Source organism: Helianthus annuus, chromosome 9, assembly GCF_002127325.2.
Source record: "Helianthus annuus cultivar XRQ/B chromosome 9, HanXRQr2.0-SUNRISE, whole genome shotgun sequence".
In the NCBI taxonomy this organism is placed as follows: domain Eukaryota; kingdom Viridiplantae; phylum Streptophyta; class Magnoliopsida; order Asterales; family Asteraceae; genus Helianthus; species Helianthus annuus.
Window position 1 is genome coordinate 157,988,843 of NC_035441.2, and position 23,351 is coordinate 158,012,193.

The following is a 23,351-nucleotide window of genomic DNA, read 5'->3' on the forward strand; positions in this document are numbered from 1 at the left end:
TGAAAATGAATGTGATTAACAATAAGAATGATATACGAATGAGTCACATAACAACTCTAAGTTAGATATTGCATTGAAGAAACTTCTTTTTCATGCCATATTCTTGTGATGTGCCCTAATTTTATCAAATTTTCAATTTTTTTTTACATGATGGTCAACAGACTATTGACCCTAACACTATGACTCAATTCGAATGAATAGGATGGTTGCTAGATGTTTAATCATTTGGAACGTAGAAGATCTCAAGAACATACATAAAATGAATATTATAAAAACCAAAATGCTATACAAAATCGCAAACCTGGTTTTTGAATCGTTGGAATTTCGAATTTTTTGACAAATCGCTGGACAATTCAAACATAAAAAAATTGTATGGATCAGGTAAGTTAAAGATCAATAAAAACTCTAATGATAAAAAAACCTAATTAAAGGAAAATATAAATGATACAACATAAATCTGCTCAAATCGATGGACGATTCAAATGAATCAACCAAGTTTGTATGGATTGTATTACAAATAACATCAAAAGAAGATTTAATGGCGAAAAATAAGACCCTCGTTTGCAAGAACGAACCTGGTAAATGTGGATTTAAGAAGAAGATGCGGCGATGAAGATGAATTCGAAGATGTGGCTGAATATATAAGACCCGAATACAACACCCGACCCAAAATAAAATACGGATCCCGCGTGGATTGAAGGTTGTGTTTATTTAGAATGGATTCCCCCCAAAATCACCATATACCTGCACCATAACATGCCACATCAGCAAAAAAGCTCCACCGTCACATGCCACATCGCCCAAATCATCTCATTTATTAATATGTATAGATAAGTCAATTCTTTTAATAATTACATTAATCATTTTAGACACCTACTAAATTATACCAAAAGCAAGAAATCAGGAGAAAATTTAAACTAAAATCTAAAAAACAATAGTGCAATGATATATACCTTGTTGAGGTTACGCTTCTTTGATGAGTCCTTATTTTCTTGAGGCTTCAGTAGATCCCTAGGGAGCGCATCAAGCAGAACATCACTCTTATGACAGTTAGGGCACTTAGGGTTACCCTCACGAACCATGACATAAAAGATGCAATTGATACATCTCATTAAGATAAACTCTGGCTCGTGCTCAAGTTCAGATTTAGGGGTCAGAACATGGTTCAATTCATGTTGGGAATCACCTTGTTTGTCTGTTGCTTTCTTTTTGTTGTTACCAGCCACATACACACTCTTGAGACTTTGTTCATTGATGACATGGCGGTTCAATGAGACCATTTCAAACTACAAAGCATAAGAGTTTTATTATTTCTCTAATGAGTCCATTCTTTTAATAATTACATTAAAATAATCATTTTAGACACCTAATAAATTATACCAAAAGCAAGAAATCAGGAGAAAAATATAAACTAAAATCTAACAAAACAATAGTGCAATGATATGTACCTTGTTGAGTTTACGCTTCTTTGATGAGTCTTTATTTTCTTGAGGCATCGGTATATCCCTAGGGAGCGCAGCAAGCAAAACATCACTCCTATGACAGTTAGGGCACTTTGGGTTACCCTCACCAACCATGACATAAAAGATGCAACTGACGCATCTCATTAAGACGAACTCTGGCCTGTGCTCAAGTTCAGATTTAGGAGTCAGAACATGGTTCAATTCATGTCGGGATGATGATGAATCACCTTGTTTACCTGTTTCTTTCTTTTTGTTGCTACCAGGCATATACACACTCTAAGGTTAACGGAAAGAAGATAATTTCTAATCTCTTCGGCTCTAGCAACCTGTAGGCTGCATCGCTCGTCGAAAAACCTGCAGGCTGCAGATCGCTGAAAAAAACAGCATTTCGTCCGTCGAAAAACCAATCCTTAAAACCTGCAGCGGCACGTTTTCGTTCGCAGAAAAAAACTGTGTTTTTTTGTTTTCGAAGAAAAAACCCGCGTTTTGTGAGGGTTTTTGCTGAAAAAACTGCAATTTTTTGCCCGAAAGAGTGCTGGAAAATCCTACACTTGTTTAGTGTTTTTTTTGCTGAAAAAACATGCTATTTTTGGGGTTTTGTTTTGAGAAAATCTGCATGTTTTTGGCTTTAATTTGCTGAAAAAGTAAGGTAGATTAACTCCAAATTTAATCACTCACAAACAACTAACAAATTAGGCTATATACATCGTTACAAAAGGAAATTCAAAACCAAAATCCAACACATAAGCTCAAGAATTTTAGAAGTATTATAACAGCTGAATTAAAGACCTTTTGATACCTACATGTGAAACCTCAACAGATTGATGCACATTATGATTAAAACCATCGCCATTCTTAATCTTTGACAGGTAATTGAAAAATGCAATCAACTAACCTTAAGCTCGTGACAACGTGTACCTATATTAACAATCCACAAATCAAATCACCCACATCACCTAACGAACAGTGAAAAATTAAGTTAACAATGCCACAAACCTAAAAACATAAACAACAAAAACTGAACACATGAGCTCTAAGACCAAAGGCACGTGTTGAGCATCAAAAAAACATTGCACCAAAAGTAGAATGGTGTAAAAGAGAACGGGTTCGCAACCTGTCGCGACCGATTCATGTTAAATTTCATAGCCCACACCTACTGGTTTAGTGAGATTATTCAAACTGCATGGAGGTTGGTTGATCAATGTTTACAGGATGAGAAACATCTCTTCCACCACTGCAAGGTGATAATTCTTGCCAACATCATCAATGTCCACTATTGGTTCCTCATATACATCTTCATCCTAATAAACAGATTCAAAAAATTAGTCAATATAACTTTAATATGAAGAATAACAATGAAGGAATAGATGATTAAACCGGTTCACGCAAGGCTGCAATCTACAAAGATGCTTCACTCAGCTACGTTATCTCAGATAGTGGATTGAATGTGTCCTCCATGTCAACCTATAAAAGCAATCGTGTCAAGCCATGTTAATAGACTGCCCAATCACCACCCGATCCCGCCATCTAAGATGGTGGAAGCACCATAAATGCTTCACCTTTGATCATACACACCAAAAGCCATGAAGAATTGGCCATGTTCACCATAAAGAAAAAAGTAATTCACCTGTAAGCCTTACAAATTTCTTAATATACATTATAGCACTAATCCCTCACCTAACCTTGTCCACAAATTTGACTCCTATTTTAGGTTTGAAATTATTTATAAAATATAACAATTACACATCTCAGTTAGTTTGAAGTAATATTTCATGGCAATTCATCTCACCGGCGTAGCATCCCTCACAAATTTAAATCCAATATGCACCATGTTAAGAGTTTAGCCATTGATCATGGAGCAAATGGAAAGAATAGCTCAACGTTTAAGAAACCAAGAGAGAACGATTAAGTAGATACCTGTTTAGATCGAAGAACACATCAGATTTTAGGCAAGATTGATGGAATCAGAATCACTTTTTGATAGTTAGGGTTTCAATTACAAATAGTGATTGGCCTGCTCATTAATTCTGCAAAATAGCAAGCAACATTCAAAACAATGACCAGAAAAATTTCTTGATGAAGAAGGTGAAGTTAGGGTTTAAATACATCATGAATCTGCTCAAATCGATGGACGATTCAAATGAATCAACCAATTTTATATGGATTGTATTGCAATCAACATCAAATAAAAATTTGATAGCGAAAAATATGACTCTAGTTTGAAAGAACGAACCTGGTAATTGGGGATTGAAGAAGAAGATGAAACGATCAGGATGATGAATTCGAAGATGATGCAGAGATTGATGGATTACAAAGAGCGTATGAGTATCACAAAGCGGCGTGAAGGAGAAGAATGAGACATTTAGGTTTTGAGAACAATTATATACGATCCAAAATCCGACCCGAAGAATTATGGATCCCGCGTCCCACTTTTTTTGGTTTGTGTTTTGAGAATTTTGGTTTATGTATATAGAATTGAGATGGATTCCCTCCTAAAATCACCTTCTACTCCATCATAGGATGCCACATAAGCAAAATTGTTCCACCATCCAATGACACATAGCCCAAATCATCTCATTTATTAATATATATAGATTCCCATCCATTGGTAAGGGATGGTCAATGTCTCCCTATCACCAATCATGTGTTGCAACGTTATTGTTTTTTAATATTGTCACGTTGTTTTCACTTGTATTTATTTATGTTGTGTAATATTTTTTAATTAATGAATTAAGTCATTGATTATTGATTCATAGGCATTTCACATGATGTGTTGGCAGGCACTATGTCCACATCAAACCCCCTTAAGTTAACACCAATGAATTCATGAATATAATAAATCAATTATTATTGGCTATGTTCACATCGTTAATTTATTCTTGTCAGTTGTCACTACCATTTATTTTGATTTTTGAGTTGTAATTTGGGTTGTTTTCTATGTGTGCACAAATTCGTGTGTTTGTGTAATTTGGAGAATAGTAATTTGTAGAAGAAATTAACAACAAAACGAGGAGTCATGGTTATTTTTTGAACGGTAAATGTTACACACCAACAATTATTAAATATCCCTCTTACACTGATTTGAACCTGAAACATCTCCTTGACAAGGCAAATACTCTTACCAAGTGGGCTACCCCACGTTGGCAAAAAGCCATGGTTATTCATAACCGGAAATGAAAGGCAAAAGGTATTAACTAAAATAAAATATAGATACTATTAGTCCCGCATACATATCCTAAAACAATAACCAAAAGCTAATACAAATAAATAAATAAATAAATAATGAGAGGCCAGTGTCTAGTGTCTTAAATCATCTTTATTCTCTAGGTTAGGTCCCGTGTGTTCGTACATTGTACTCATTGACAAGTATAACATAAAGTGTTAGCTTGGAGCTAATTGAGCATGAAGGACTATCTTATCAAATCAACAAAGAGTGTAATAAATATGAGAGTTCTTTAAATGAAAGTCACACCAAAAGGATTATCTTATTTGCAATTCTTAAAAGGTATGGTATGGTTAAACGTACCCACATATGCTAAATGAACCTTTCCCTCATGACAAAGATATTAATTACAATTTGTCTTTTTATAGTTTGAGTCACTTTTCATTTTACGCTCCTTCAGCAAAAACATTTTATGGTAAATACATACACTGTCATTTTTCTTGCAATTTGACACCCCAACGTTACACTTATGTTAGCCTGAGGTTGAAATCTTTTGAAAAATCCATTATACCCTTTTCCCTTTTCAGTATGAGCCCTTATGGTTTTATAAACCCTTCACGCATGCTTCGATTCTCCTTTTTACTATAAATTTCCCACCAAAAAGTTAAACTGAAACATATATCTCAATTTCTCACCAATAACATACATGGACTTCTAAAGTTAAACGAACGAAAGTCAAACCAAATCAAGTTAACTCATAAGTCCCAATAACATCATCGGCTTCTAACAATAACACCATCTCATCAGCTTTAGATTCTAACAGTAATAAATGAACGAAAGTCAAACCAAATCAAGCTGTAATTAACTCATTATTACATCTTGTACAAGTTATAAATTTTAGTAGAAGATGTTACCATTAGAAGCCGATGCTAAGTATGCACAAGAATTACTGCTTCAAGAAGCTTCTCAAAGACCAAGCATTAGTGTCTTGATCAAGGAGGTGTGTAAAATCTGCTTGGAGCTGCAGGACTCCTGGAAAATGTTTAGGTACTCACTTGTTCTCATTCCTTTTGTTATCACTGCACCTCCATGCATGCAACAACACATATTGTAATGCAATATATATGTGTTACTCTATAACATCATCTCATCCCTTGCACATCATATCCGAGTGGATAAATGAGACACGCTTAACACAGGTTTTACCCTAATGCTCCATTCATACCTTGAACAAATCAATGATCTAAAAATAGCACATGGACCTTGATCATAAAATGGTCCATTCAACTTCAGGTCCATTTATGTAGTTTGGTACAAAAGTGGATTACCTTTACGCATTGACCTTGGAACTCAACTGATAATCGGGGCATGAATTTTACAAATTTTGAAGTCGATTATGTATATGAGAATTATGAACATTGAACTGTGAGTTAGGGTTTAGTTTGAATTGATTGAAGAAGACGATTGGTAGGTGTGAATCTATAACAGTAGGATTCCGATATGATCTTGATCTATGTTTTGATGATATACAATTGGTTGCTAGCACATATGTTAACTAAAAAACCACATTGAAACTTTGAAAAAATGTAAAAGAACAAAACTGAAAATTTTGTCGGAGATGAAGAGTTGCCGAATAAGATGACCAGAAAACATGAGGTGTATGATATCTTGAAACTTTGTAAAGTGGGACCTATCTTTAATTGTTTTATTTTTTTAGAATTTTATTATGTTTTTTTTTTATTGACAGGGATAATTGTGTCATTTCACTAAAACTTAAGAGCATAAATGAATGGAGTTACTGAGAGTGAGTCTAATTGAAACGAAAATGAAACCGTTAGTACTGTTTTAACAATTTTAAACTAATGACTGCGATTTTGTTATTTTTAGCAAACTAGTAATTAACCCATTTCAAAATGATACCTCCATGTAATCACCTACATCACGGTTATTAAAATTACCCATTTCTAAAACAATAAAAAAATCCTTTCAAGTTACACAAATCATCATCTATCATGATACCACGTGATTAGTTTCTTGTCATTTTCTTAATATATTTTACTTTTTTTGAAAAATTCTTAATATATTTTACTAACTTTATCTTTTAGTTATTAAATCCATGGGCGGACCCACCCCAGGTGTGTGGGCGCATCTTCGAATTTTAGTTATTAAAGCCATGGGTTGACCCACCCCAGCTCAAGGTGGGTGAGCGTATCTTCGAAAAAAAATTTAACGCTATTTTCTGTCGAAAATTCCGTCCGCACCCTTTGGATTTTTTCGTTCGCACCCCTTGGATTTTTTCGTGTGCACACCTTAGGTGAAAAAATGTTATCGATTTATATTTTAAATTTTTTTAGTAAACTCAGATTTAAAAAAAAAAAAAACTACCTAAATTATATAAACTTATACTACCCAACTTAACCCACTATTTAATTAAACATAACTAGCCTACTAATTCCTAGCCCATTAACCAAACCCAACCTAAGTTCAGACTATAATAATTAAAATAAGCCCAATAGTCCCTTAGAATTCATCCTGTCATCCCTCTCTTGCGTTGTCTCCTGCCAGCGATCAGCGAACACAACAGCATGTCATCAGCAGCTGCGGACCACCGCCGTTCAACACCAAACCGCTGTCGTCCGACACCAAACCAACCGGAATCCGATAAAGGGTAAGGTTGTTTAGATGATTTTTAGGATGATTATGTTATTTAGATGATTTTTAGGGTGATTACACATGATTTCTAGGACTTAAATAGTTGAAAATTAAAATTGAAACTATGGAGCGATGGACTTAAAATTGACATTCCAAATATACTAAAGCTAGCCGAGAAGTATCCAGTGATTTCAATGAAGAAAAAAAACGAAGGCTTCCGGTTCAACTCGGAAACTACATTGATTTTGCGAAAGAAGATAAACAATTCACCAGCTTGGATTAGGGGTGTGCACGGTTCGGTTCGGTTCGGTTCGGTTATTAGCATTATCTGTAACTGTAACCGAAGTCATCGGTTAATCGGTTCGGTTAATTCGGTTAATTTGTGGGTTTTCGGTTCTCGGTTCGGTTCGGTTAATTCGGTTAATTTGTCAGTTTTCGGTTCTCGGTTCGGTTCGGTTAATTTTCGGTTAATAACCAATTCAAACAAAGGCTAATTTTTTTTGCTTAAAAATACATGTAATGGAGGTATAAATAAATGAAATGGATATATAAATAAATAAAATGGAGGTATAAATGCATGAATAGATGTTTAAATACATAAAATGAAGGTATAAATAAATGAAATGAAGGTATAAATAAATGAAATAAAGGTATAAATAAATGAAATAGAGGTATTATTACATGAAATGAAAGTATAAAACATGACATACATGAAATAGAGGTATAAAAGCTAGAAATATATAAAGAAATAAATGATTCAGTTCGGTTCAGTTAATTTCGGTTAACCGATGGTAAACAAATTATCCGTTAACCGACTTTCGGTTAATTCGGTTTCGGTTAATTTCGGTTCGGTTTTGTCGGTTTTCGGTTCGGTTTCGGTTAACGGTTCGGTTATTGCACACCCCTAGCTTGGATGGTTTGTCAAATCTTGTAAGGTTAATGGTTTCAACAAATATTCACGTAACTTTTACATTGGTATATCAGTTATTGAAGCTTGTTCTCGTATTACCCATCGCAACCGCAACTGTTGAAAGACGTTTTTTGACAATGAAGAATGTGAAGACTGACTTGCGTAATCGGATTGGCGATGAGAATTTAAGTGATAGTTGTATATGTTATATAGAGAAAGACTTGCTTAAGAAAGTAGCTTTAGATTATGTTTTGGATAGATTTCAAAAAATGAAAACCCGTAGGGCGACGTTTTAATTATGTTTGTAGCAAGGTTTGACGTGTTTTTGATGATTATATAAATTTAGTTTGATGTTCTTTTGTTTTACATGACCCGACTCGATATGAACCGATTTTTTTACTTATACACATAAGGGCCTAAAATTTTTAAAAGTGTTCCGTACCCCCACAAAAAAATTCTTAAATTCGTCACTATTTGTTTAAAGGGTATAGTCCACTTGTTATCCCGTTTCTATGTATGGGTTACCCACGTGTATGAGAAAACCATGGACTAGGTCAACGAACAAAAAAGTAATCCATCATCGTCATTAAGTTGAAGGTATCTTTTTGAGCTTATGTGTGAGTGTATCATAATCCTATTTGAATTCACATGGGACACAACATATAGCGATACATGAAAATTCATCATCCTACATATGCAAACATTATTTATAACATTCATAAACTAGAGCAAGTAAGATTGAGATTTGCTATGTTTCAATGCATGTAGGACTTTAAAAACGGACATCTTGCTGTGTATCTGGTTTCATAAATGCTTAACAAAAAAAAAAATAATAATAATAAAATAAAATAAAAAAAATAAAAAAAAAATCTGGTTTCATAAATAGTACATATGTCTTGATTAGCATACATTCTCAAATACATGTCAACCCACTCATACATCTACTTTGCAAGCTATTGGAACAGACATGTATTCAAAACACTCCTAACTTGAAGGTCACTCTTCAACACGGCCGACCCTGAAAATCCTCGAAACGTTTTGGGCTCGGGCGAGTAAACAATAATATAAACTAATAATTATATACAAGAAAACCATAATACGACAAAATAATTGTTATAAATTTGTAATGGGTTTTACTTATAGTGCTTTTTATATTTAATTGTTTAACAATTTGAGTACCTAGGCCTGTTTTTATTCGAGTTTAAAATCAACTTGTGTTTAGGTGATTAAACTAGTTGCGCTATATATATAATATAATATAAATTCAAATAAAAAAATCCGGGCCCTTAGAGAGACTGGGCCTGGGTCCTTAATTTGCCCAACCGGCTCTCCCCCAAAGCTAGCCATGCTCTTCAAGGTTATGATATGTGGTTCACATGCGTGACATGCTATCATGGCCATGCTACACTCATGGCTAACTTGTAATGTAATGGCTATATCAATATGTCACGTCACTCGACATGTGTCACAGTTACACTAAAGTCATGGAATGTTTCACGATCATAACATGGTGTCATAGTGATTATGCGTGTGGATTATTTTTATATGTTTTTTGCTAAAGCCTTTTCACAACCATGACACATTTGAATACTTGTTATTCCTTCAATAGCATGAAAAAACGCTAAGCATACTTTAAAATCTTACCTGAATAAATGGTCTGGTATAAATCTCATCTCTTGGCTACTACAACTCTTGTGTTTCCATTGAACTAAAAGTCCAATGAGCTTCTTTACCATTGGATTTAGGATTGCTTCTTGATAAGAAAAAAAAATTATAGTCAAATAGTATTTGTTGCATCAAAACTTTAAGGATATAAAAGGACTTCGAAAAAATAACAAGTAATTATATCATAGAAAAAGTGTATCGTACAAATATGACTTAACGTACGAAGCGTACGCAATGTCAAATTCGCACGTTATAACAAAAAGTCGCATCTTGTAAAAACAGAAGATCGCATGTTCAAAAAAATGAAAATCGCATGTTTGTAAAAAAAACATATTTTGCATGTTATTAAAAAAAAAATTCGGATGATGTTAAAGAATACCAAAATCGCATGTTATAAACCAATTTTCGCATGTTGATATTGAATCTCGTACGCTTCATACGTTAAGGCATTTTGTACAATAACCGGCCTCTATATCATATACAGGATATAATGAAAAATGATAATAATTTTTTGTTTGGGCTTTAAGAAATGTATTTTTATTTGGGCTTTAAAAGTATATGGGCCTATAAGTAACCTAACAAAGCCTAGCCCATTTCAAACAAAATTGATGTCTGATGATCAGAAGGCAAACAAACGACAAGATCCCCAATTATCATCAACGTTCAAATTTATGGCGCGAATGCACCACTTTCAGAAAACTTAGACAAATTCACGCTTCCATGATCATAAATGGCTTCAATACCAATCGGTTTAATCTTCGAGAACTTATATACGTCTCAGCGTTGGTTATTCCCTCTGGAATTAGTTATGCACACCAAGTGTTCGATCAAATTACCCAACCAGACCTCTTCATGTGGAACACCATGCTTAGAGGCTCAGCTCAAAGCCCCAACCCCAGTAAAGCCGTATCGTTGTTTACCCAGATGGAAAAACGAGACATATGGCCTGATCGTTACACGTTTCCTTTTGTGCTCAAGGCCTGCACTAAGCTTTGTTGGGATCATGTGGGTTGTGCTGTTCATGGAAAGATTATGAAACATGGGTTTGAAGAGAACACGTTTGCGAGAAATACGTTAATCTATTTTCATGCTAATGTTGGAGATATAGATATTGCCAGTGCCTTGTTTGATTCTTCGGGTAAAACCCAAGTTGTTGCGTGGTCGGCTTTGACAGCTGGGTACGCGAGGAGGGGGAAGTTGGATATGGCAAGAAAGGTGTTCGATGAAATGCCTGAGAAAGATTTGATTTCGTGGAATGTGATGATTACGGGTTATGCAAAGAGAGGGGAAATGGAAAGCGCTAGGGTGTTATTCGATCAGGTGCCGAAACGAGATATTGTCACGTGGAATGCGATGATCGCTGGCTATGTGAACTGTGGGTTATACGCGCAGGCGTTAGAGATGTTTGACGAAATGCAAAGTTTGGGAGAACAACCCGATGAAGTAACAATGTTGAGTCTCGTTACAGCCTGCACGGATTCTGGGGATTTAGACATTGGTGAAAAGATCCATCGTGCGGTTTTGGATTTAGGTGGAGGAGAATTAAGCATTTTACTCGGTAACGCGCTAATAGATATGTACGCGAAGTGTGGAAATATCGACAAAGCATTCAAGGTTTTCCACAGTATGAAAGAAAAAGTGGTAACAACATGGAACTCCATAATCGGAGGTTTAGCCTTTCATGGTCACTCTGAAGAAGCCATTCGTATCTTCAACGATATGTGTAGATTGAAATTAAAACCAAACGATATAAGTTTTGTCGGGGTGTTGGTCGCATGCAGTCATGCAGGGAGAGTTGAAGAAGGTCGGGAGTATTTCCGTCTGATGAGAGAGAAGTACAACATCGAGCCGAACGTTAGGCATTACGGGTGCATGGTTGATCTTCTTGGTCGTGCGGGACTTTTAAAAGAAGCGTTTGAATTTGTAGACAAAATGGAGATAAAACCAAATGCTATCATTTGGAGGACTTTACTTGGATCATGTAGAATACATAACGATGTCGAGTTGGGTAGGCGTGCGAATGAGGAGTTGGTTAAACTAAGGTGGGGTGAAAGCGGCGATTATGTGTTACTCTCGAACATATATGCTTCACAAGGCGAGTGGGTCGGTGCTCAGAGTGTGAGGAAAGTGATGGATGATAAAGGAGTGAGGAAAGAGGCTGCGAGTAGTTTAGTTGATACTGATGAAGACACTCTTATGCATTTCTTGTTTGACTCGAAAAGTCAATCAAAAGTCAACAAGAAGCCTGGTTTGATTCGCTAAGCAAAAGACGTAATGGCAATTTATATGCTATACTTGTTAACACACAGTGCTTGTTTTACCGCATGATCATTTCACCTAGGGTTGTATAACAAACGTTAAGATGATTAGTTTGGATTTTCTTCATGAACATTAACCTCTTTTCGGGAAACATGTAGTACAACCAAGCTCTAACGTGTCTCAACAACCCACAGTGCTTATTTTACCGCATGATCATGGCGGATAGGCGAGAGTGCGTGTTCCATTGCTTTGTGTCTTTTCTACCTTTTCCATGTTTCCTCCATGGTTCATGTCCAAAACAGGTAGAATGTGCTTTGTTTGTAATCTTTATTTCGACTCTTGATAGAGGAAGTCCCTTAATCCAATTGGTGATCCAAAACATTTTGGTAAATTGTCCATCGCGTCACACTCCCAGATCTAGCAATTTTGTTGGTGTAGATTTTGTAACATGTGTTGAACCTAAGCATCGATATGCGATGACAAATTTAAAACAATAATAACAAACATACTAGTCATCTAGGGTTAAACACTCAAAACCATTAATTACTTGAAACGACCCACAAATAACCGCCCTAACTTCTCTCCTATGTAGCACGACCCAATATTCCATTATGGGCACTCGATGCAATTTAGACATACAATATAATGAAATGTAGTATCGTCACTAAAATCCCCATGAAAGTAGAAGTCTTCTATGCTTTGCGCCATACTTTCTTATCTACCAAATCTTCTATGAAAAGTGTCTACTATGTGATGGAATATGAAGCCACTGTCACCTCTTAATTGTAATGGTTGCATATGCTTCCTATGTCACCTTCTCAAATGTGTCCACCTCTGCCAACAAAAATGGTGTCACAAACTCGTCCGTCCTACGTCTTCCTCAAGAACCATCAATTTTATCATGTTTATTATCGTGGATCATAGGTTTCGTCCTGCCATGGACTCATCAGGGAAGTGGCCTCAACTCCCGACCAATGACACAACTTTTCTTAATCATTGATCCACTCATGGGCACGTCTGATTAGGAACAGATACACTTTGGTCTGAATGGTTGTCGTCATCCTTATTTAAGATCTCAAATTGTCTGCCGGAGTGCACAAGTTATCTTTCCAGAGTGCACAAGTAATCTTTTAAAAAGACACATGTAAGTGATTCCTTTTTCTAGCATCAAATATTACTCACTTCTAATTTACACCAAATTAATCTTAATCTACTCGCATGGAATTTAACTCAAGATCTCCCACTAAGAGACAAAAGCCTCTGCCAAGTGAGCTAGCTGATGGTGGTCGTCGATGGAAGATAGGTGACGGTAGTAGCAACCGTCGCGGTCGTCGATGGTGGTGGTGACGGTGGCATGAGTCAGTTGTGGATGGCGGTGGCAACGTTGGGTGGCACGGTGATGGTGGTGGTGGTGACGGTGACAGTGGTGGGTGGTGACGGTGGTGTGTGGCAGTGGTGGTGGGTAGGTAACGGTGGTGGGCGTCGGTGGTGGCGGTGGATGAAGGCGACGGTGGTGGGTGGTGATGACAATGGTGGGTTGTGTTGTTAATGAAGGGTGAAAGAGAGAATGAAACAAAAAAAGGGGGGTCAATGAAATGAATCTGAGGGAACAAAACGACTTGTGTAATGGACGATTTCATTCCATTGACCAACTTAACACCCTTTCTCTCACAATGGTCCATTCCATCTCGTCTCTCATTCTTGTATACCAAATGCTCCTACTTAAGGAATGTAAATAATAGATAAAACAAAAGAAGTATGAAACTTCAATAAATATGAAGTATGAAGCGAGCAAAGATGTAACGTATTAATCTCACGTTCACAAATCTCATAAATCAAGTTAACATGGCTTTTCTTGATTTTCTTTTATTTTCATACAAAAAATCCACTAATTTCTTTTTTGCTCATTTCATCAAGTAAAAAAATGATATCAGATTCCTTATACATAGATACGATACCATAATATTTCCAATTTTAAAAATAATCCAAAACGTGAATTGAAAGACGGTTGAAAGTACATGTTATATCCATTTACCCTTAGGAAGTTAATCCAGCTAAATCACTAAATGAGAGATCACTTTTAAGTGTTGAAGTCGAACCGCCTTCGTAAAATGCCAATGATATCATGCATTTTCAACATAGCAAAACAATAAACCTCTCCATGCACATGCCCACGATCAAAAACAAATTTTGCTAAATACACCCTAAGACCTACATGTTCGGATTTTTGTTCTAGAGTACTATTTAATAACCTACCAATGAACTGGCGGTGGAGCAGTAAGGGAGAAGCCTGGTATTTTAAATGACCCAGGTTCGATTCTTGTCCTCCCCCATAGTTTCAGGGCAGGGCACTTGTTGATGATGGTAGACTAGACGAGTAGGCGGCGATCGCTAGTTCGATCCTTGAACTGAGCGAATTTTACCTTACTGCACTGTGTGAGGGTTTTCCCCGGTTCGGAGGCAAGTGTTCAAAAAACAAAGTAGCTAATTAACTAACCAAGCCTAACCTGACACAACCCACTTGGCACCCGCTTGTGTCATACTTGTCTATCTAAACCACTCCTTTTAGACTATGTGTACCGCTTTAACTTAAAAGTGCAAAAAGTTCATGCTATATGACTACCACTACCACATAGGCAGTGGGGATTTAGGTAAACTGACCCTCACAATTGTGTACTGGTTTAACTAGAAATTTAAAGAAAAGAAAAAGATAAAAAATAAAATGAAAATCAAGTGATTGATAATTTGTGGACCCCATCTATCATCTCCTTCACATACATTAGGGGCTTGGCGAAGACCTCCTTGGCGCCCCTTTAGCGGTGTTTGGTGCCATGGGTGGCAGTCGTGGTGGCCAGATAACGCCTGCTACGACTAATCTTGCATCAATTGCCACCAAACTACCAACTCTGCAACAATTTCCAGCTAAATATGCCACAAGAGGACATAGATTAAAAAAACACAACAATAGCTTCACACCATACATCAAGACCAAAACCCTAAAATGAGTTGCAAAAAAAAAAAAAAAAAAAATACAGATGATATGATGTTGCAAATGACAGTAGTCTCTACTCAACCAATACACATCATCTCCACAAACCTTCAATCATCATCCACTTCTATTTCCTTCAAATCATCATCCCTCCTCTTCTACTCACCCAACTAGTTATTAAACATACTCGATTCACCCGAAAGAGATTAGAGAAAATAGCATATATAATAAAGATGATATGCAAATAAACTAAAGAGTTAATTACACCGATGGACCCTATGGTTTATAGCTAGTTTCACCTTTGGGTACTAACTTTTTTTTAACAGGTTTAGGTTTTATAGTTTCAATTTTGTAACACCTTTGGGTACTAACACCAAAATTATCAATATAATGACTAAAATACCCTTTCATTCTTTTTAATTTTATCAATGTAACACCTTTGGGTACTAACACCAAATTTTATTTAAGTTTAAATCAATTTTACAAAATATAATTTTTTTATTTTCATCTTTTTATTATATCTCTTAATTCACATAAAATCTACTTATTTTTTTATTTATAAATATAAATTAAAAAAAGTCAGAAAACGTCGGCTCCATTTTTTATTTATTAATAATATTACTAAATAATACTAGATAAATATCTGACTAATATTATGAATATCATAGTTATCAATGGCGTTAGGCGCACTCAAGGCGCATAGGCCTTGCCTGGGGCCTAGGCGCAAGGCGCAAAAAAAGCGCGGGCCTGAAAAAAAAAGGGTACAACAAAAAAAACAAAAAAAATATTTTTATATAATAGAAAATTAATACTATTCTTCAAATAAAATAAACTAAAGCTATTATATAACAGTTAATATCGTCTATTTAGTACCAAAAGTTATAAAATGCTAGTTTATTAGTGTAGAAAAGTAGTTTCGTTTGATAAAAGTAGAAATCTAGCTAGAATCTTGCCAGAATTTAAAGAATTTGGCCGAAAACTCTCAAGAATCTAGGAATCTCGCCGGAATCTGCGCATGAACCATCACCTGGAGAATCAAAGCGCAACTGTCTTGACTTAAGGCGCAATTGCCTCGCCTCGCTAGGAAATTGGGCCTAGGCGCAAGAGGCGATGGCTTTTAATAACTATGATGAATATATAAAAACTCTTTAAAATATAAATTAAATAATGAAACAAATGATATAATAAGTATCTATTAAAATCCATAGCAATCTTGAAAACACACGAATATAATATCTGAAAATTAGTTAAATTAATATATCAAGATATGTAGCATAATCGAGAAAAATTGTTTAAAAATAACTACAACTAATTTAATATATTTTGTAGTAAAATCGTAAAAATGTATAATCTAATCTGATTTGTTTGTTACGGTCAATTACTTGGCACATTTTGAGACGGTGTGATTAAACCATGACGTCTCTATTTTATTTGTGTATCTATGTGCTTAGGAAACACTTTAGTTCCGATGAGATACAATCTTTTATTATTATTATTATTATTGGTTTTATATTATTTAATCCCATATATTTAAAATTACAAAAATTAAAACTAAGTTTTATACATTAAACACGTGTAATACACGGAGTTTTAACCTAATATCTTAATAATAATTTATTTGCACATTACCAACTATTATTATACGAGTTAATTACATAGTTAGTCCCTGTGGTTTATAGGAAATAACAAGATCAGGTATTAATAGTTTAAAATCACATTTTGGGGTATCAACTTTTAATTTTTTAACAACTTAGAGTACTAAGACTAACAAATGTTAATTTTCCTGTTAGATTTCTATGAAATGAAAAAAAACACCCATTATAACTTCAAGGACCATTTGTATAAAATACTCATTTATCTAAAATAATTTTTAACAAATAAATCAGATATTAGAAACATAAACCCAGATCTCTCTCAGAGCTATCTCCCCCCCCCCCCCCCCAACCACCCATTTCTTCCCCCAACCAGTCCTAAACCCACCCTTTTAACCACCACCGACCCACCGTTAACCGCCGCAGAGGACATATTCATTGTTTACGAGGTGTGCATCAATCATCGGAGTTATTGAACCGGAACTTCTCGAACAATACTCGAGGATTAATCTGCAGCTTCACCGGAGTATCCTGTTGGAACGATCAGGAAAACCGCTTAATTTCACTCACACTTTGTGATTTCGGACTCACCGGAACAATTCCGTCGGAGTTAGAGTTCTGTGCGAGCTTAAAACACCTAGATTTATCAGGTAATCGTCTCATGTGTTCGATTCCTGGTGAAATATGCAGATGGTTGCCGTTTTTAGTTAACCCAGATCTATCGAACAATGAATTCACCGGTGAAGTTGGAGGGCCCTTTGTGATATACCTTGTCTAGTATTTTTGATGGAAGATATTGCTGGCAATTTCTTGCATTTTATTCTTGAAATCCATGCCTTTTATTGCTCCATAGCCGTTGGTGGATCAAAAGATACAGAAAGGAGCTATGCTACTTCATTATAAAAGGAGAAGACTTTTATAATATAAAGAACCCATCTTCTGTTCGATTATAATTGAGTGTTTTTTTCTATAGAAAGGAGCTGCTACTTCATTGTATGGGTGTTATTAGGGGTAATTTGTGCTAACTACCTCCGGTTTTATATCTTTTGTCTTGCACGCTATTTACAGTGGGTTGTATATCGTCTCTTGTTTTTCTAGTCAATACATAATTCAACAGATTCATGATTAAGTGTTCTTAATCTATTTGATTTAGAAATTTTGACAGATTCCGGTTCAGATTCCGGTTCAGTTTCGGTGGTTTAAGTAAGAATTGTTGGTGCTGGTGTGTTTGGGGCTGTGGGATCATTATTAGTAGGGGATTTATATTTGTTTTTATAAGCTTCACGTAATGTTATTGTCTTTTACAAAAACAGTCCCTAACTAGTCATATAGTTACATAATTAGTCATTTAGATGTAAAAGGACTTAAATGCCCTCGAACCTAACAAAAAAACTAACTTTGTTAGACTTAGTACTCTAAGTTGTTAAAAAATTAAAAGTTGGTACCCCAAAATGTGATTTTAAACTATTAGTACATGATCTTGTTATTTCCTATAAACCACAAGGACTAACTATGTAATTAACTCATTATTATACCTATTGAATTTTTAATTATTTAAGATTTTGAGCAACTTCTATCGTGCTAAATTATTTATCATTTCTTAAAAAATTATATATAAATATTTACTTATAAAAAAATAAAAAATAAATAGATTTTATGTTAATTAAGAGATATAATAAAAAGATGAAAATAAGAAAAATAGATTTTATAAAATTGATTTAAACTTAAATAAAATTAGGTGTTAGTACCCAAAGGTGTTACATTGATAAAATTAAAAAAAAATGGAAAGGTATTTTAGTCATTATATTGATAATTTTGGTGTTAGTACCCAAAGGTGTTACACAATTGAAACCATAAAACCTAAATCTGTTAAAAAAAGTTAGTACCCAAAGGTGAAACTGGCTATAAACCACAAGGACCATCTATGTAATTAACTCTAAACTAAAGGATGAAATCTAGCTTTCAATCACAACCTCCATAGGAACCATGTGACTATTTTGTAGATATACAAGCTATGAAATAGGTGGTTATGTTTTGTATAGGTGGGATATATCACAGCTAAAACGATACGTATAGGTGGTTCTTGCAGTTCTCTCTTGTGTGCGAGAGTGCGCACACATTAATAAATGGTAACTTTGAGCAAAAATAAGAGCAGGTCTATGCAAATAAAAGTTTGGTAAGAGGTGGATACAGGAAGGATGGGGAGGGTAAGAATGGGTTAACTATAAGGTAAAAAAAACTAAGAACTAATGATAAAGCAACAATATAGTGAGCATTACAACGTGTAAAAGGTTTGGAAATTGGAAACACTGATCAAGGCACAGGTTCTTTGGAATCAAGAAATGAAAGCTTGGTAAAGACGTAAAGTAGTAGTAGTGTCGGGACATGGACAATAATAATAGTAGTAGTAAAATAATTACTTCAAACAGTGGTCCTCTAAAATAGGTGTCCTCTTAAGAAAAGCATGTAAGGTGGCTGGTGGTGTGGTGGGCCGGTTGAACGGGTCTTCTGGTTTAGGCTGGCTTCAGGTTCAGGCTTCAGCTGGCTGTTTTATAGGGAATGGAAAGGAAACAGGGTTAACATATGAGCCTAGGTTTTACTGCACTAAACTTGGCATTACATTAAATATAAGTCGCTCAAAAACCTTTACCTTCACTAACCTGTACCAACACTTTAATAATTATAATCCCTCCACCTAGAAGCAGGGTTATGCCTTGATCCCCTGCCAACAACAAATAATGCAAATGTAATAACTACATGTAAATAACTTTCAAAAGAATTGGAGAAGAAATGTTGCTCTGTTAAAGGTACCAATCCCTTGTTTCAACATGTGCCAAAACGTACCCATTTTGACCAGTTACCCAACCTACCCGACCTGTATATTCTGGCACCTCAGAACAAACCATTGCATATACTTACCCAGAACTACCGCTGCGTCCTGAAGAATAACCGCCATAGGCTCCATAAGCTTCACCGCCACTGCGTCCCTGAGAAAAATGAACCACATAACAGACCGTTAGATAAAACACTTGACAATAAGTAGTATAATATGTACAGTTACCTGCAAGCCAGTGTAGCTTCCATACGCATCAATAGCAGGCAAGTCATCATGTCCTCGCCCATGACCTTTAGAATCCCTACTATCATACTTCGAAACTTCAGGGACATCAGGTGCCACAGGAAGATACGGAAGAACCGGAACAACAGTCGACATTGCCCCTTCTCTTTCAAAAAGATTGGCCCTCAAACGTGAGATAACTTGTAAGAGCGCATCCTTAGCAAGGTCAATTTCCGCAGAAATCTATTTAAAAATATAAACCAAAGGGTTATTGAATTTATTGTCGTAAATACACATAAATATCAGATGATGGTATTTGTACGTTTATGCTTACCTGTACCATCTCATCGTCATCTTCAGCAACTTTCGGAAGATCTTCTTTCGAAATGATTCGTATATTAGCTCTGCTAATTCTCCGTATTTCCGTGATTATCGCGCCTCCTTTCCCGATAAGACATCCAATCCGAGAAGATGGTACAAGTAATCGAGTAGTATACGAGACAAAACCCGAATCGTATACGATTCTCTCACTGCACCTCGGTTGCAACAGTAACGCAGCCTCAATAGCTGGAGAAAACGTGTCTTCAAATACCTCCTTGGCTGAAATAGATATTATGCAATCATCTGCCTCTGCTTTCGAACTATCGACTTTGATAGCCGCTCCGGTTTCCTGTCTAATTTGATTAATCGCCGCACCGCCTTTACCGATTACGCCACCGATGTTCGCAGTTGGACAGATCAAACGCAGAGAAAATTCCTTTGGCGGAGATTCGTCCCTCGGACCCGCGTAGAAACCACCTTCACCCTTGTATCCACCGTAAGCACCGACCAGTTGAGTTAAACCCATAAACGGTGCACCTCCGGGCGGACCCGTAAGTGAACCACCCGACGGGTAAACATTAGGTGTTGATGATGAAAGCAAGTGCTGTGAACGTGACGGATTATCATGAAGGCGAGCCGCTATTTGGAAAAGTGCCTTTCTAACGTTAGACGGTTCGCCAGATATCTGCACAAGTTCATCATTGCTTAATGCACAAGCGGGAATGTGATTATCCTTCAGGATCCGAATCTGAGAAGCGGTATCCGATCGTATAGTTTGAACTATCTGTCCACCTTTTCCAATAATACAACCAATCTGATCCGATGGCACAAGAAGGCGCACCGTAACTTGCAGTGCTTCCTCACGATCACTATCCACTTCAGCAGCTTGATCATCCGCAACAACTCTGTCATGCACTTTGAACAGAGCATCCGTTGCCGGACACACACGGTCATCATTCATATCAAAATCATTCGTCTCCTCACTCGTACTGTGGATAGTGACCACACGTTCATCACACCCTTGAACCGTCTCACCGATTCTAATTTTCGCCTTGGTTTCAGATCTCAGCTGCTTAACAATCTCCCCGCCTCTTCCCATTATACTTCCAATCTTTTTACTAGGACATAAGTATCGATATACGGTATCATCAGAACCAATTGACGAGTACCCTCTGTCGTCACCGTTACTTCTTCTCTTGCTTCTTCCATTATCGTCGTAGTCTGACTGCGAGTGTGGACGCTTTCCATGACTATTTCTTTGTCCACCCATGTGTTACAAATAGATTCCTATTCCCACACACAGTGCTGACCAAATAGGACCAATTTATAAGAAAAATGATCCATTTTATGACATGTTGAAGTTGAGGAAGCAGAAGCAAGAAAAAAATATACAACTTAGAGTACAGTTTTTAACAAATACACTTGTAAAACTTATTTTTTTGGGCATATCAATTATTAACAACCATATATCAGTAGTGAATACCATTTACCTGTTAGGTTTAGTTGTGGGGACTCGATCGATTTGGGCAGGGTAGCCCTAATTTTAGCCCGTATATTATTTCTTAGGGAATAAGTTAGACATCCTAAATTTTTATAACAAATATATGTGCTTGTGCTTGTAATATCTCATCACGAGCGCATAGAGCAATAATATTATATCTTGGTTGCAGCCCGTGGACCATGGGCGAAGCATTGAAGGGGCCGGGAGGGGCGCCCGACCCCCCGAACTTTTTGCTCAGTAGTGTTATATATGAACGTTTCGGTAGGGGCGCCCGACCCCCCGAACTTTTTGCTCAGTAGTGTTATATATGTACGTTTCGTATAAATTTTTTTAGGTATATACGTTTTCGACCCCCCGGTTTTATACAAAAAATAAAATTTAGGTATATACTTTTAGGTCCGGTGACTTCCGACCCCCAGGAGAAATTTTCAAGCTTCGCCACTGCCGTGGACGTAGGTCAGCTTAGACCGAACCCAGTAAATCCTTGGGTTGTTTACTTTTCTGCAGTTTGTTTGTTTGTTTGTGTGTGTGTTTGCAATTCAATCCTAACATGAATCATTGCTCACAAGAATAGTCTATGATCAAGAAATTTCAAAGTAGCTCAATTATTCATGGCTCTCCTACATATTAAATTATTACTTGAGCTCCGGTCAAGATCTAGAGCTGAAAATGGTCAATTATTGACAACTAATAACAAAAAAAAAAAGCAAAATTTCACAAGAAACCTAACAAATATTACCTCAAAAGATGCAAAATTTATCTAGGAAGTCAAGTAATATGAGTGTTTACATACAGTTAAGATTGTGGATGATATGAATATGTAAGGTTTAGAAAATGAAAGAATAAGGTTACAAAAAGGGGGGAAAGTGATAGAATGGATTAGGATTTGATACCTTGTAAAGTGAATTAGAGGTGAAATCAACGTGGTAGAATCAATCAAGAGAGATGAAGACGTAGTGGATATTGGTAATCTAGGGTTTCTGACTTTGATCCTAACGACGTGCACGGAACATATGTAGTTAAAAAACTCATCGACCGCCCCTTCAAAAAATAAACTACGTAATATATATGGAAGCGAAACAAAGGGTTGTTTGAAGGACTGTTTTGTTTAGTTTTTAATAAGGTAGTGTTTGGTATGCAGGAATGAGAGGTGGAATGGAATGAGTGATTACGAGGGAATGAAGAAAAGAGTGTTTGGTTGGTCAATGGAATGGAATCACTCATTCCAAAAGGCATTCCATTCCCTCAATATCATTCCTTCCACCCCCCATGTTTTTTTTCCATTCCATCCCCTCTTCCACCATTCATCAACAACATCACAACCCACAACCTTCGCCACAACCCACCACCACCACCACCCACCACCGACGCCATCGCCGCCACCCGCCACCACCTCACCCCGACGGCCACGGCCGCCGCCGCCACCCACTCACCACCGTTATCACCCACAGCTGCGACCAACCGCCAACGCCACTCGTCGTCGCCACCCACCCCATCGCCGACGCCACCACCACCGCCACCACCAACGGCCGCTGCCGCCACCAACCGTCACCTTTGCTGCCATCCACCACCAACGGCCACCTTGTCGCCACCACCACTCGTCGTCACCGCCACACCGCCACTTGCCACCGCTACCACCACCACCCATCGCCGCCGTCGACACCCACCACCGCCACCTATAACCACCCACAATCACTACCATCGACCACCACCACCACCACCACTCACCGCTAATTTTATTACTCCGTTTTTTTTGTCTACCGAATAATACACAATAA

The 23,351-nt window shown here is 36.7% G+C and overlaps 3 protein-coding genes and 1 long non-coding RNA gene across 6 annotated transcripts; 1 reads left to right on the top strand and 3 right to left on the bottom strand.

The window, feature by feature from the left end:
- Nucleotides 1-711: 711 nt before the first annotated feature.
- Nucleotides 712-1,735, bottom strand: LOC118481812. Its single transcript, XM_035977097.1, has 3 exons — nucleotides 1,449-1,735; nucleotides 954-1,286; nucleotides 712-744 (listed from the first exon to the last, which is right to left on the bottom strand). Exons 1-3 carry the CDS (start codon nucleotides 1,728-1,730, stop codon nucleotides 712-714), a joined length of 648 nt encoding a protein of 215 aa, XP_035832990.1. The 5' UTR covers nucleotides 1,731-1,735.
- A 680-nt stretch (nucleotides 1,736-2,415) lies between these two features.
- Nucleotides 2,416-3,475, bottom strand: LOC118482190. The gene is made up of 3 exons (XR_004867647.1): nucleotides 3,381-3,475; nucleotides 2,841-2,927; nucleotides 2,416-2,764 (listed from the first exon to the last, which is right to left on the bottom strand). It is a non-coding gene; the product is annotated as an uncharacterized LOC118482190 (long non-coding RNA).
- Nucleotides 3,476-10,417: 6,942 nt separating this feature from the next.
- LOC110879164 (pentatricopeptide repeat-containing protein At5g15300) lies at nucleotides 10,418-12,354 on the top strand. The gene has a single exon (XM_022127583.2). It carries the CDS (start codon nucleotides 10,469-10,471, stop codon nucleotides 12,113-12,115), a length of 1,647 nt encoding a protein of 548 aa, XP_021983275.1. The 5' UTR covers nucleotides 10,418-10,468; the 3' UTR covers nucleotides 12,116-12,354.
- A 6,569-nt stretch (nucleotides 12,355-18,923) lies between these two features.
- On the bottom strand, nucleotides 18,924-22,630 carry LOC110879162 (KH domain-containing protein At4g18375). Of its 3 annotated transcripts, none has more exons than XM_022127582.2 (6): nucleotides 22,467-22,630; nucleotides 20,086-21,377; nucleotides 19,755-19,994; nucleotides 19,613-19,680; nucleotides 19,354-19,415; nucleotides 18,924-19,238 (listed from the first exon to the last, which is right to left on the bottom strand). In XM_022127582.2, the coding sequence occupies exons 2-5, from the start codon at nucleotides 21,340-21,342 to the stop codon at nucleotides 19,367-19,369; spliced, it is 1,614 nt and encodes a 537-aa protein (XP_021983274.1). In that variant the 5' UTR covers nucleotides 21,343-21,377; nucleotides 22,467-22,630; the 3' UTR covers nucleotides 18,924-19,238; nucleotides 19,354-19,366. The 3 variants fall into 3 exon arrangements, with proteins under 3 accessions (XP_021983274.1, XP_021983273.1, XP_035833659.1); XM_022127581.2 differs by having other exon boundaries at nucleotides 19,344-19,415; XM_035977766.1 differs by lacking the exon at nucleotides 22,467-22,630 and adding an exon at nucleotides 22,313-22,450 and having other exon boundaries at nucleotides 19,344-19,415.
- Between the last annotated feature and the right edge of the window lie 721 nt (nucleotides 22,631-23,351).

Bases quoted from the DNA above. Each gene is read 5' to 3' on its own strand.
- LOC118481812 (XM_035977097.1), bottom strand. From the start codon at position 1,730: ATGCCTGGTAGCAACAAAAAGAAAGAAACAGGTAAACAAGGTGATTCA. The intron at 1,287-1,448 runs GTACATATCATT...TATGCTTTGTAG, and splicing joins AGAAGCGTAAACTCAACAAG to TTTGAAATGGTCTCATTGAA. The intron at 745-953 runs GTATATATCATT...GTTATGGTGCAG, and splicing joins AGAAGCGTAACCTCAACAAG to GTATATGGTGATTTTGGGGG.
- LOC110879164 (XM_022127583.2), top strand. From the start codon at position 10,469: ATGATCAGAAGGCAAACAAACGACAAGATCCCCAATTATCATCAACGT.
- LOC110879162 (XM_022127582.2), bottom strand. From the start codon at position 21,342: ATGGGTGGACAAAGAAATAGTCATGGAAAGCGTCCACACTCGCAGTCA. The intron at 19,681-19,754 runs GTAACTGTACAT...CATTTTTCTCAG, and splicing joins GAAGCTACACTGGCTTGCAG to GGACGCAGTGGCGGTGAAGC. The intron at 19,416-19,612 runs GTAAGTATATGC...TGTTGTTGGCAG, and splicing joins GGACGCAGCGGTAGTTCTGG to GGGATCAAGGCATAACCCTG.